This window comes from Bactrocera latifrons, unplaced genomic scaffold, assembly GCF_001853355.1.
Source record: "Bactrocera latifrons isolate USDA-ARS-PBARC rearing strain unplaced genomic scaffold, ASM185335v1 scaffold_172, whole genome shotgun sequence".
Lineage (NCBI taxonomy): Eukaryota > Metazoa > Arthropoda > Insecta > Diptera > Tephritidae > Bactrocera > Bactrocera latifrons.
In genome coordinates, this window is record NW_017535208.1 from 47,054 (window position 1) to 62,368 (window position 15,315).

General features: G+C 39.0%; 1 protein-coding gene across 1 annotated transcript; it reads left to right on the plus strand.

Moving 5' to 3' along the window:
• Window positions 1-212: 212 nt before the first annotated feature.
• LOC108966976 (gamma-butyrobetaine dioxygenase-like) lies at window positions 213-4,450 on the plus strand. Its single transcript, XM_018930163.1, has 5 exons — window positions 213-559; window positions 627-843; window positions 3,301-3,427; window positions 3,506-3,814; window positions 4,020-4,450. Exons 1-5 carry the CDS (start codon window positions 278-280, stop codon window positions 4,366-4,368), a joined length of 1,284 nt encoding a protein of 427 aa, XP_018785708.1. The 5' UTR covers window positions 213-277; the 3' UTR covers window positions 4,369-4,450.
• Window positions 4,451-15,315: the final 10,865 nt, after the last annotated feature.

Genomic DNA, 15,315 nt, shown 5'->3' on the forward strand with positions numbered 1-15,315 from the left:
GCTGACTGAGAGCAGCAGATTTGCTTTTAAATAATCAGCAGAAATGCAAGTATACCGGTTAAATCGAAGGTTGACCCTACGTACATAATTATGGCTAAGTCGACAAATTTCCGCAGCCAAACAAAGCCTGAACTTCGTTGCACTTTGCGACGCTTTATAAGCCCGCAGCGCGCAAATTTAGCTTCGATTTCATTGAAGGCTACAGCGTTTGGTGCACGCATCCATAATTCTGCAAATAGTAGTCAAATATTTGTCGAAAAACAAGCAGTTCCAAAGGATGACATCATTAACGCGACGCTGCTGGCGCAACCTACTTAAGACCGCGCGCACACCGCAACAACAAGGCGCGCTCTTACGTCACCTTACCGCCACAGTGCGCGCAGAGGATCAAATGCTGCTGATCAAGGAGCAACTACAGCAGCCGAATTCAATGATATTTCCTAGCATTTGGTTGCGTGACAATTGCCAGTGTGCGCAGTGTTTCCATCGCGATTCGCTGAGTCGCAAGCCGTTACGTTGGAATAATTTCGATACGAAAGTGAAAGTTCGGCAAGTAACGGTTAGTGTTTTGTGAGAAAATTGTGTTGGTACAATTTTAATAAAAATGTTGTGGCACTATTCGCTAGGTGGACGAACCACGTCAGCTGGTAAATATTCTTTGGTCCGATGAACATTGCTCGAGCTTTCCGCTGAAATGGTTGAAAGATCGTGACTTTTCGCTTAAAACTCGTGAGCAATACTTAAGTGAGTGGTATCGACCGCAGTCGAAACATTGGGGCAAGGATGATTTTGTTAAGGTATTGAAGAAGTTTGATTACTGGGATGTGATGCGCAGTGATGCAGGTGAGTGGGAGTAATTGTTTCAGATGCTTTGAGATTTTTCCATTGTCTAGATCTAGACTTATTTATGCTCTGATAATGTGTTGCTATAGTGTATACTATTTTTTTTTTACCTAACTGTTGTTTATGAAACTGGAAATCAATCGAGGTAGCAGATCAGGTCCGCTAGAGGAATTGAATTTCGTCTGTTTGTCAGTTTATCCGTGCAAGCGATAACTTGAGTAGAAATTGGAATATTTTAATGAAGCTTGGTATAGGTTTGCAGTCCATATATGATCTCTCTAGATGAGTAATTTAACCTTACCTTACCTGGTATAGGTAATAGATCAATTGAAAAGCCCTCGCTGATTACTCGATTTCATAAGCAGAAAAGAGGAGGCTGCAGCGAAAGCTCCTTCCACGCATCTAATGAAAGGAAATAATAAATAGGAACCTGCTTGAACTTGCCATGTACAACTGGGGTTATCTCAGAAGAGATAGAGCTGGCTGGCGAAGTTTTGCATTCCCAATTCAGATCGATCCACGATTGGAGTGTACAAGTAAAAGACTTTCTTTCGAATTTGGCATTGCCAACAACTATAAAGTGCTATCCCTAAGCCGATGCTGACATTCATCGATGCTTTTTTGTAGGAATTTCCTCCACGGTATCTAAGAGCGGCCACCCTTACTTGCCAGCAAACTTTCATCCCCACTTCGCAAATTTATTGAGTTGTCCAGGGGTTCCAAATTGCATTTTTTATTTAGATTGTCGTTGCTGATGATTTTGGGCATCTGTTAACAAAGCTCTTAATTTTTCCGAAGTCATATTATTAATTTTTGGCTGAAATAACTTCTCCTGTACTATTTTCTGCGATTATTTTATATAATATTTCTAGGTAGTTAAAGTCTCCGACACTATCAATTTGTTTGTTTTGTTGCATAGTGATCATTACTTTCTTCTTCTACTTTATTGGCGTAGACCGCAGGACGGGGATGATAAGTGACTTATCCAGTTTAGTCTTGCTTCTTCGAGAGAGGACCTTACTTTTCAATTTCCCTCTCAGTCTAAAGTAGCACCTGTTGGCAAGAGTTATTCTGCTTTGGATTTCGAGGCTGACATTGTTATTTGTGTTGATGCTGGTGCCAAGATAGACGAAACTAACTACGACTTCGAAGTTATGACTGTAACAAGGACTATTTGTTAGATGACAGGAGATATTTCGTTTTGCCCTCGTTCCCTAGCAGACCCATTTGCTTTCGCTTTTTTGTCCAACTAACGGCGCGGTTTCTATGGCCAATGATATCGATGTCATCGGCGTACCCCAGCAACTGTACACGTTGCTTTAAGAGTTAATTATGCTCTCGCAACAAAGTTGCTAAAGAGAGTATTATAGTTTTGTTCATATAACGGTTGTTTGTAAGTCCTAAAACTAAAAGAGTCAGATATAGGGTTATATATACCTAAGTGATCAGGGTGACGAGCAGAATTGAAATTCGGATGTCTGTCTGTCCGTCCGTCCGTCTGTCCGTCCGTCCGTGCAAGCTGTAAATTGAGTAAAAATTGAGATATCATGATGAAACTCGGTACACGTATTTTTTGTCTCCATAAGAAGGTTAAGTTCGAACATGGGCAAAATCGGCCCACTGCCACGCCCACAAAATGGCGGAAACCGAAAACCTATAAAATGTCATAACTAAGCCGTAAATAAAGATATTAAAATGAAATTTGGCATATTTGGACGTAATTTTTTTGGAAAAGTAAGCGTGGCCCGGCCCCTACTAACTTATATCTGGAAAACTACTATAGCAATGTCAACCAAACTGTATAGAGTCGTTTCTTTTAGGCATTTCCATATACCTGTCTCTTATACACATCTAGATGTGTATAAGAGACAGGGGCATGGCGTCGCCCACTTAWGGACCAAAAACCATATCTCAGGAAGTACTCAACCGATTTCAATRAAATTCGGTATATRATATTTTCTTAACACCCTGATGACATGTACCAAATATGGGTGAAATCGGTTCACAACCACGCCTGAAATCTCGATTATCACTTTATCATGCGAGAGTATAAAATGTTCGGTGACAGCCGAACTTAGCCCTTCCTTACTTGTTCTGATTTTGTTTTGTCGATGTTAATTGGTTTAACTCTACCCCACTCGGCGCATAGATCCTTAAGTTTTGGTTGCATGTCGGAGTGCTTCACTGACAATAAACAAATATTGTCCGCATACGCGAGATCCTCAAACTGTTCGTTTATGTTCCAGCAGATACCTTTGCGATTGCTATCTTGAAGTCTGCACATTGTGGTTTGATTGAAGGTAAAAGATTTTCAGAAGTTTTCAAGATCGAAACCCCTCCAAAATACTTTCGCGTCAAAAGTAGTGCAATGGATAATAAGCATATGAAAATAAGCTAATGCTGTAGTTATTTAAAGATATTTAATGAAACTCTTTCCATTAATTCCTTCCCCAATAGTGCTCATGGAATGGCTGCAGACCTTGGCTGTGCACGGAATCGCCATGCTCAAGAACTCACCATTGGATATCGGCGTGGTAAAGTCATTAGCCAATCGAATCGGTTTTATACGCAAAACAACTTATGGGTAACTATAACTTCCACATAAAACTTCTCAATGATCAAAACATTTCTATTGCCATAATGGTGATTTCATAACTCTCAGTGAGGAATTCAGCGTACGCTCACGCCCAGGTGCCAAGAATTACTCCTACCTCTCTGAGCCACTGCCATTGCACACCGATCTGCCGTACTATGAGTATAAACCCAGTGTCACGCTGCTGCACACACTCGAGCAATCGCGTTCCAAAGGCGGTTGGAATCAGCTAGTGGATACCTTCAACATTGCCGATCAGTTGCGCGTCAATCACCCTCAGCATTTCGAAACGCTCGCACAGACACTTGTCAATTGGTGTGACATCGGCATGGATGCTGATAAGTTCTTCCATAATATGTGGCGCGCGCCAGTTATTAAGTAAGTCAAGCAGACGATAACTCATTGCCAATGAATCTTCGCTGATCCGCAGCGAGTCATCATTGAGATACTCGCCAATTACCATAATTGCATAACAACCGTTCTTCCTTAAAACGTAATACAATTCTCCAGCTACTTTGCCCTTTTGCCATCACACACGCGACTTATATTACTCTCCACTTATTTGCTCTTGTTGTTGTTATAGCTTGGATGCAGATGGCAAATATACGCGCATCAATCACAGCGTACCTCAACGTGACAGCCACTTCAGCATCGATGTCGATAAGGTGGTGCCGTGGTACGAGGCTAACGCCACATTCGTACGCATCGCTCATGAGCAATCGGTCACCTTTAAAACGGAACCGGGCGACGTGTTGTCCTTCAACAATCTACGCATGCTGCACGGTCGCACGGGCTACGATGACACCGAACGAAATGTGCGTCACATTGTTGGCGGTTTCGTTGACTGGGATATCGTTTACTCGAAGATGCGTGTGCTGAGGCGTGCGGCGATGTCGTGCGAGACGGCGGAGGACATGCTGATGCGTGCGTGAAACAAAAGATGGGGCGGTGGGTGTGTTGCAAATTGCCTTTGCTTATTTTAGTATTAAGTTTCTGTGGATTTAAGTTAAATCGTTGAGGCGCAAATAAATTAAAGAAAATTTAACAATGTTTTTGTTTCTATAATTGGAAAATTTAAGTAAAATTAAATAACTAATTTTTGGGTGTAACCAAAAAGAGATTTTTGTGTCATTTTGTGCCGGTATGGGAAACCAGACTGAAACTTCATTTCTTTTAGCCGTGGCCCCAGGCTCCACACAGGTTGGCTACCGCATCTTACACAAGGGTTGCTCATGTTTCTAGTCTACGGTTATGAAACCAGGAATAATGCTTTTAATACATTGCTATGTTGTTTATGCTTTGTATGCTTTCACGTTCGATATTCGAAGTTCATCTGTCATCGTTGGCTTCTTGGCATAGACCGTAGATTTGGCGTAGTCCCACAGTAAGAGGTGAACAATTGACTGAGCCATTTCGTAAGATCACAAGTTCTCCAAACTTAGTTTTCAATAAACCGATTGTGGCATTCGTTGTGTAGCTGGTGGTATCACATATTATCCAAGTCCATATCACTCCATTCGGGCCAAAAATATTTGGTTATTAATGAGCGGTAGCGATTCCCTTTCACAGTAACGTGCCGGTCATGATCACCGCGGAAGAAGTACGTCCCAATAACGCCGCCGGCCCATAAACCGCAACAAACCGTAATTTTTTCGGGATGCAATGGTGATTCATGGAGTACGTTTGTTTTACTGCCTGACCAATAACTATTATTATTGACGAAGCCATTCAGCCAGCAATAAGCCTGTTCGCTGAAGATGACTTTTGATGAAAATCCGGATCATTTTCAAGTTGTTGCTCAGCCCAGTTCACGAACAAACGGCGATTCCGGTGGTCAAGCGACTTCAGTTGTTGCGTGAATTTGATCTTGTAGGAATGTAGGCCAATATCTTTTCGTAAAATTCACCACAACGACTTCACAAAGATGCCCAATGCTTGAGAACGACGTGTGAGAGATTGATTTGGCTCTGCTTCAATAGATGAACTAGCGGTAGCAATATACTCGATACTACGGACAGTTTTTTATCTCACTGGCACGAAAATATTTCGCACTGTGCCTGTGGATTATTATGACGAACTTAAAGTTGAGGCCACTGACTCCGAATTTCGGTAGTAAATTTTAATAATTTCGACTCGTTGCGGGATCGTATTTACTGACTAACTTTACTGAAAATAAATGTCAGAAGAAACAAGAGAAAACGTTAACTTCAGTTGCACCGAAGCTAAATAGCCTTCACAGGTGCATTTCTGTTAGTAATTATGTGTTCAGTTTGTATGGAAGCTATATGCTATAGTAATCCGATCTGAACATTTTTTTCGGAGATTATATTATTACCTTAAGCAGTAATCCAAGTCAAATTTCGTGAAGATACCACGTCAAATGTGAAAGTTTTCCATACATGAACTTGATTCCGAATGTTCAGTTTATATGGCAGCTATATGTTATAGTTAACCGATCTGAATAATTTCTTCCGATATTACATTATTTTTATGAAAAATAACTCTTACCAAATTTCGTGAAGATATATCGTCAAATGAGGAAGTTTCTCATGCAAGCATTTAATTCCGATCATTCAGTTTGTATGGCAGCTATATGTTATAGTTAACCGATCTGAACAATTTCTTCGGAGATTATATTGTTGCCATAGAAAATAACTTGTGCCAACTTTAGTGAAGATACATTGTCAAATGTGAAAGTTTTCCATACAAGAACTTGATTTCTATCGTTCAGTTTGTATGGCAGCTATATGTTATAGTGGTCCGATATCGGCAGTTCCGACAAATGAGTAGCTTCTTGAAGAGAAAATGGTGTTTGCAAAATTTCAAAACGATATCCTAAAAACTGAGGGACTAGTTCGTATATATACAGACAGACGGACAGACAGACAGACGGACATGGCTAAATCGAATCAGCTCAACATACTGATCATTTATATATATACTTTATAGGGTCTCCGACGCTTTCTTCTGGGTGTAGTTTTGTGATTCCCTGAAAACCCCGTTATATTAATCAGTGGACAATATTTATACTCGTATACCCTACAGTTTGATTTCTTAACCTCAAGCTTTTTTATCGAGTTTGAATGGCTGATGATTTACCGTAGGAGTATCTTAATCTGGCACTTTTTGTTCCCCTCAGTCTCGAGCACAAATAATTAAAATTTTTATTAATCATAGTGACACTCAAGCCTTTATAATCACTACTCTTCGTAGCATTGATACTTTTTTGTTGTGCTCTTTTTCATCCCTCTCCTCTAAACTCACAAGGTTTTTGCCTGGCACCAGGCGCTTCCCTTCCCGAGGGTGTTATGCAGTGTAGGTTTTCAATTACACATTATGGCATGCCATACCAACACCTTGCAATGTCATATGTTGTAGACGCTGTTGCTGTTGTTGTATTAAATTGCGAATGCCAGGCGATATTCGGGGAAAATTGAATTTGCTACAAATTCTTTTATGCACTCGCTGAACGATAAAAATTCACGTGTGTCGAGCAAGCGAACGAAGGGTATACACAAAGAGAAGCTTGAAAGTGTACCGAAGATGTTGAAGGGGTTGAAACGCGGTATGTAAGCACTCCACACGTCGCCTTGAACTCCCAGTTTCGGCAGCGGCGCTTATGTGGGATTTCTTATCATACATATATATATGTACATATGTTGTAGAGTATTTGGCAAAGCAGAGGATAATGTGCGGATTTTTTATGCACTTCGAACTGAAGACACTTGTGGATGACTGTGTGCGCGTGTTCGTGTGTGTGTACACAATGCGGCTCGTTGACTTTTATGAACTTATAAACAACGAAAAGGACAACAGACAAATGCGCATTGGATGATGAGGCTAAAGACGATAACGCATACGAAATGTTACGATGTGTGATGTGAACCCATTCACCTTAGTCCTTTGAGCTTCATAGTAAAATCATTTGCAGCCTCAAGCTTATGACCCCGGACTTTGCAACTTATTTCTACATCTCTTTGATATGTTTGCAACAAACCGCATTATTAGTGGGATCTAGTGGTGCGATGAAGTCAAAGAGGAAGAAGGAGGATAAGAAGAAGAATCAGGATAAGAAGAAGATGAAGCATAAAGCGTAATCATGTGGTGGCTTTTGTCACATGCCATTTATTTGTATGTATGCCCCGCCCCGCCCGCTGCTCAACCAAACTTCAGCTCATTTGGCTACGAAATTGTTTTTGTATGATGGCAAAAACGCAACAAATTACCCCAAAAAGAAAGGGTGCGAAAAAAGAAGAAGTTCGCAAAACATCCAAACAACAACAACTACATTAAGCGCGTACAAACTGCGCATTGAAATAAATAAAAAGATTTGCAAAATTACCTGAGGGAGTAAAAGTGGTGGCAGCAACAGTTGCTTGCCACAAACACATACGCATATAACGGTACAGCTTGTTTGGTGGCAAGTGGCAAAACGGCATTACGCAAGGCTTTGGCGATAATATCTCTGCTGAAGCAGTGCCATAAGAAAGGGGTTCTCCTGTGCTCTTCACTTTGTATGTGTGTGTTTGTGTGTGAAGGTCCGCTTATAAAGGGTGGCGTAAGAAGCAACAACAGCGGTTATGCAATAAAATAAAAGCAGCATATTATTAACCGACAGATTTATGAAAATACGCAGTGGCAGTCAGACACAGCAACATAAAAGTTTGCCCTCGGGAGCGTTACGATGTGGTCGGTGATACCAAACGCGTTTGTAAGTCGAAGTCAATGACCAAAGTCCGTGAACTCATTTGAATTTCAATTTAAGAAATACATATTTTGGCGGGTGCTTATTTAAAGAATAACGGTTTTTGTTTGTGTTTTGAATTTTAACTATTCCTTGGGCAAGCACTCGAGAGTTTATTACGGTGTCGCAATTAAGTGGGAATTAAAGTGTTGTGGCTGCATGTTGTTGTTTGTACTTTTGAATTAGACTGTGGGAGTACTATATTTATAGTCCGGCAACATGTTGCATACCGAGCAATTGTTGTTTGTTCTGAAGTTATGTCTACTTTTATTTAAAATCTTTAGATATCACATTAGTTGTTTCCTTTTATTATAATAATCCTAAATACATACATATACACATTATGACTAAAAAGGACTTGGAAATTCCCCGGGTAAATAATATTTCACAAAAAAAAACAAAAAAAAAAAAAAAAATTATTTTGCTGTTAAGTTGGTAGAACTGTTCTTAATTACTATGTCCAAAATAGGCGCGATTTGTCAACCAGTTTGTTTCCAGCAGCTGCTTAAGTCGGTACACTTCAGCAGTGCATTGCGATATTTATAATGGATAACAATGGCAACTAAAGAATTCTTCTCAAATTTTGTATTTCTAACCAAATTTCGTTAGCGCAATCATTGTGAAGTTGGAATAGGCTTACGGTGACTCAGTTTTATCAAAAACACAAGCCAACGAGTGGTAAAAAGGCTTCAAAACGGTCGAGAGGCATTCCTCGTTCTGGACTTCTTCAACTGAAGAAACTATAGTGAGCGATATGATGCTTGAAAAGCATTAGGCAATTGTAAGAGAGAGATAGCAAGAGAGCTCGACATCTCTCACTAGTCCGTTCGACTGATTTTGGTGATTACTTTGGGTAAAGTTGCGTGTCCGTGAAACCCGTTTTCAGTCGATCGAAGAGATATAACGAAATTGGCTGAAGAAGCTGAATTCCATTTCAAAAAGTGTTATGAAAAGTGTTTCGAGCGCTGGAAAAATCGCTGGCATAAGTGCATTAAATCTTCTGGGGATTACTTTGAAGGCGACAAACTAAATATAGATGAATAAGTAAATATTATGAGTTTTATTTCTGGTTTTTGGGGCCCTTTTTTGTCACAATATATTGCTGCTTTTAAATATCTGCATAGCAAAATAAACCTGAAGTCTTTTATTTATAGTCTGCCCTTTATCAACTTAATTTAACTCAATAAAATATCTTGAGATATCTTTAAATATAATATTATTCAGAGTATGGTCCAAGTGAAGTTATAAAATTTTTAGAACTGCACCGGCGTGAAGGCCAAAACTGAATCAAGCCAATTCTTCCTATCCTGTTCTGATGTGAATCGAATTAGTGAGAGGCAATTAAAAAAGACAAAATTTGGGTTATAAGCAAGGTGAGGCAACACTTCCAGCCACTGGCTGCAGTTAAAGCATGTTCTTCGTAAACTTCTGCCAGAATACGATGACTTTTGGCGGAAATTTCTTTCAAATTAAAGTAATAAGAGAATGTGCTCAAAAAATACCTTTTCAGGCACAAAGCCAAAGATATTTGTGAAAAAATATATTGTTTGTTACCCAATGTATGCCATTTATTGAAAAAGACCCACATGGACAGCAGCTTTCCAAAGCATATTTGGATAATTGGAAATATGGAATAATAAACCAGTTGCAACATCTCTTGACAAGCCGCACGAATATATTTATAGGCCGAATAAAAGAAAGGAAGGCATTGATTGCCTAATATGTCTTGTGTGTTGAAGCGACCGCCCTTCATATTACACTTTTTAGTAGGTCAAAGCTTCGGGGGAAGGTTGGTGGTAGTAAACATTGTCTATCAACTCTAGTTGCGGGTTCCTGACTAATGCGCGGGGTTCAAGCCTAGGTTTCTACCATTAAAATAATCTGCTGCTCCGGTGCAGCTCTCTTCAGAGAGGCGACTACCGATTCTGAAAGCAGATCTGCCGTACTAACCATAAGCTAACTAACAGGGCGTTAAGGGCTCGGTCAGGGAATGCCTAACCTCGCTATCAATGGTATCGAGTCACTTTTTGTTAAGACAAGTGTATGGGGCTGGCCACAGGGCCACCGCTAACTGCAAAGTCCATATGCTGGCAAAAAAAAGTACACTTGTCCAACTTTTAGTAGAAAAATAATGAGTCGGCCCTCTATTCTCATCAGGTTGGTTGGAAAGAGGTTCAGTGATTTCTTCAAACTCCGGTTGGTAAGATTGAGAACTTTAACGGATGCCAGTTGGAGAAGCCATTTGGAAGAAGACGAGGTGGAAATATCTCACAGCGACCTTCTTAAATTTGCTGCCATTCTGAGATCAAGACTTAAATATATGTAAGCTCACTATTTCAGACATTCCGCTGACCAGGTGGGAATAGAAATAAAACGTCTAAGAAGTATGCTTCGTCAACCAACTTGTAAGATCTGATTAAAAGAGTAAAATAATACTCTCATGCCTGTACAAATAATATAAGTAGTTAAAGTGCGATAAAAAACAAGAGAGGAGATCAAGCAATGAACCTAATCTAACCCAACCTTGAGAACTTTGATAAGTAAGTTGTAAAATTTCACGGCCTCCTTGAAATTAATGGGCGGGTATCCATTATACCTTTTTTCAGCACCCATATATCGAAAATATTGCTTTATATCGTAAGTAAATTATCACAATAAAATTTGAGTGGAAACTCAAAAAGACGAAATCGCTTAATTTTTCTCTCTTTGGCTGTATTTGTTTCAATACTTAATCTCTGGAATATGCTTTCAAGCTTCTTTTTCGGATTTTATGCTCGGTTGAACGAACTAACGAAGTAATCATTTCCAAAAAMAAAAAAAAAAATTGTCTTATTTAAAATAGAAAGGATCGTTACTTTGGCTACTTTTGCATTTTTCAGAATTATCAGGAAATCTCCAAATAATAACTGTCACATCATTTCCAATTTTCCAATATTTGTACTGTCTGAATCAAACTTTTATATCAACCCTTTTTTGAACTGCCTTATGCTTAAATATACAATGAACAATGCCTCATTGACCTTTCCACACATTTTGCTGACACAAGGAAATCCCAGACACGCAAACGACAGACCACGACACACGACAAACGGCAAAAAAATTGTAAATCACAACTTGGCCACCCATTAATTTGGAGTTGATTAAATGACCGCCTTATGTCAGCCTTGACCGCAATCAGCAAATATAAAAGCGAAATGTCAAAATAACACACACACACACACATATGCATATAAGTATGTACATTTGTAGGCGAAAGTATATTGTCAAAGTCTGCAAAAAAAAGATTAAAATTATATACTTACAATACCGTTACAATAGAACTGCTTGAAAGTGAGCTCATCAGCAAAGCAACAATTTTAATCCGCCTTCAATGCGAGCGAGTGTCGGAAATTCCGGCGTTGCCAAAGTGTGTGTGTGTGTGTGACACGCATACACACACACACACACTCACGCATTATTTCATCTACAAACTATTTTGACGCCTTTCCTGCTGCCTGTCCCGCAGATTTGTAAAGAATGCCAACAAAACTGTCAAATAGCTGCCTGCCGCCCAGCAGCAGTGTGTGGTGAGAGCAGTGGAAGGCGTTGGAAAAAATGGGCGACTGAGTGGGTGTTACGGGGGAGGTACAAAATGATTGCATCAATTGGCACATGTTTATCATTTGTGTCAATTGAATGACAGCAGCCAAGTGGGCCAAGTGTTGGTAAACATATGTGCGAGCACACACACATATACATATATATATATATATAGTATATATTTACAAATAACGGAATGTGCTGCAAAATGGATGGAAAGGATGTGAGCAGACACGCACAGTGCACGAGTGCCGAAGCCACGCTGTGGGCACAACAAGTGTCAAAGCTGGAAGCCGGCGTGTAAGCAAGCAGCAGTCAGCCGCTGTATGTATGCATGTGTGTGTATGTAAGTATGTGTGGTGCCGGAAAAGATGATGTGAAATCACATTGCCATTATAAGGAATTTATTTCACAGCAACAATTGCCAAATTGAATGAATGTAAACAGAGTAAATAGATGGCGCAAAAAAAAAAAAGAAATAAAATAAAATAAACTCCACGCACACACTCATACATATATACATGATAAATTTCGTTATTCTTGCTGTTGTTATTGTTTTTGTTGTAACTGTTTAACTTGCTGCTGAGTTGGCACGCATGTGTCTTCAAAGTTTTGCCGGAAATGCTGAAAGTAACTGTTGCAATGTGTGTTTGTGTGCTTCAGCCGAACTGGCATGCTTTACACTAACTCACACACACACACACACACATATTTTTACACTTAGTTACACCTACAGAACTGCTTGTGCAAACAGTGGCAACCATGCGTATGCCATTTGACGATTGTCAATTGCGCTTGTTTATGCTGTAGACAGACATATATACGCTCAGATAATGTGCTGTTGGAAGACAAAGAATCGCCGAAAATAAAAGTAAAAATCAAATAAAGTAAATATGTATTTTTGCACACAAATTGAGTGTTATTATTTAAATGAGGCAGCGATTGAGCCACAAACAAGGCTGACGGCGCAGCCAACAAGTGCCTATATAATTATACAGGGTGCGCCAAAAGCTGCCTTTGAGGAGGTATGGTATGCCAAAGTTTGAAATAACTCAAATTTTTAAATAGTTTTGAACGTTATAGTATTTTAGAGCCGCGAAAACTCAGGCGCTTTAGTCTTCACTTGAAACTTTAAAACCGTTTTTCACGAAACAACTTTTTGGATGCTTTTTTAAAGCGTTACATGGGTTTACCAGTTTCATAAAATCGATATTTTTCATTATCTTATTAAATTCTACAACATCTCTTGAATATTTTCCCTAATTTTCAAGTTAATCCGAGTAATAGTTTCGGATCACTCACAATGCTGAAGCAAGATTTTCTTTCGTTTGACACGGATCCTCATCGAGCCACGTCTCTGATTCGCCGCCTTCGAAGGTTTTTGGTTTTTCTTCACACGGACGACTGTTGGTAAAGAAATTGCCGTCTTTGAAGAGGCAAGACCACCACGGTACATTGTTCGTATTGCGGCAGCACTTCCGTAAACTTTTTGAAGTTTCCGATATGCTTCAGGTGCCAATTTCTTTGACTGAAAGAAGAAAATCAACAATTCCTCCAAATCCAGACATTTTAGATAGATAGCTTAAAGCAAATGACAGGGAACGCTCAAATAGTATAGGCGTGATCTTTTCAGTCTTGCTTCACTATATTCACTGGATTGGTCGGTGGTTTCAGGTGGCTGAGTCAAACGATATTCCAACACTATTTGCGAAGTCTATAATTGTCAATAGACAATTTTTAAGCAACAAACGTTTGGATTTTTGGACGTGGCCGTCGTCGCTAGATGCTTCAGAATCGTTGTAGCACTTATAAACGCTTTTTGTGGTATAGTTTGATCACTTAAGGCCTTCCTACAAGTTTGTAACGTTTACGTAAAATATACGTTGCTTAAACAAAATTCAATGCAAGTTTTTAATTCGGTCGAAACTTAGGCATTGAACTACGAGAACACTCCGCTAAAGTTAAAGAATGTTATCGCTTTTTATATTCACTTTTCTTAAGGAAACTAATGAAACTTCATTTCGGTTAACGATGAATCCAGTACAGACATTAAGCCAATTTTTGGCTCGCCATAAAATATTTTTTATTTATTTTTTTATTTATTTATAAAAGCTTATACAATGTTAGTAACATATGTACAACCTAAAACATGCAGCGCTAGCTTCAGAGGCTATTGGCTGTCCGTTTAATAGCCATAAAATATATTTATTGTCTTATAGGGCCTTTGACATAGCAAGAAATGGCACGATCGCAATGTAAAAATCGTGTGTTTATGTGTCAAATTCGACAACCGACTTAATCAATTTAATGATATTACTCAAGGTTGGACAAAGAAGAGAAGCAAATGCATGAAAACACTCTACTTTGAGAGTATTCGACACAGTACCCGTCAGGGGAAGCAGAGGAAGATGGCCGCTCCGATGGAAAGACCAGGTGGAGAAGGTTACACTTTGAATCTCCAATTAGCGAAAAAACGACTGGGGCGCTGTTGTTAGTTGTGCTATAATGGCTTATTACTTGACCACCGAATAGTTTTTGTAGAAAAGTGCATAATTCGATTAGTGTGTAAGATGTGTGATACTTACTTTTTTCTCCAAAAAATTTATTATCAAATATTTTTTTTTATATTTCCAAACTTTTGAAAGTAAACCACTGTATGGATCATCCTGTACAAGTAACGGCAATAAATATGTACATGCACATAAGTAAATAGCAAACAACCGTTTGTTTGTTTGACATACTTGACAGTTCAATTTCGCCGCAAAAGAAAATAATAGCAAGCGATTGCCACATACTTACTCCCTTACATGCGTACATATACACATAGTGTCATTATTCGCATGCCACAGCCCACGAATGACACGCTTCGTTGCTTAAAAAGGATTAAATTGTTATCTTTGACAGTTTTACAGAAAGTGAATTGATTTGTCAATTGTCATGGCGGAAGGAAATGGAAGAAGTAGAAGAAAGTGTGTCATTTTCATGCGGAATGGGTGATTCGATTTTAATGTCATGCAAAGTGATCAACAACACAATGAGCTACTTCTTGTTGTGTGGGATCAGTAAAGCAGGGTGTGGAAVTTCCATTGTAATTATGTTAATTAATTTCATATTTTCAYCGMRATGAATATTTCAAGTTACTGTAAGCAGTACGTTCTGAGCACGTAAAATCCCGAAATATAAATGGCAACCTATRTATTTGATTAAARAGGACAAGTTTATTTAGCTAAATACTAGTGCAAAGCTCAAGTAAAAACAAATTTTTGAAATAACTTTCTGTCYGTCTTTTTKTGCAAGCGATAAMTTCCGTMAAAATTGAGATATCAATTCATGAATTTTAAAAATTAGTAAAATCAGATAAACGGCTATGTTGAAAGTTCACTGAAGAAATTAGTCACAAACTAGGAGATTGTTATTYAACAYAGACGAGGGCACTCAGAGCTAGACTTCATTTTCAGYCGACTACCATAAGGCTCGGTTTTAAGTCAACTACTATTTAACCTGATGTACGACGACTAACATCAACCAAAAAATGTGATAACAATGACCTCATGGT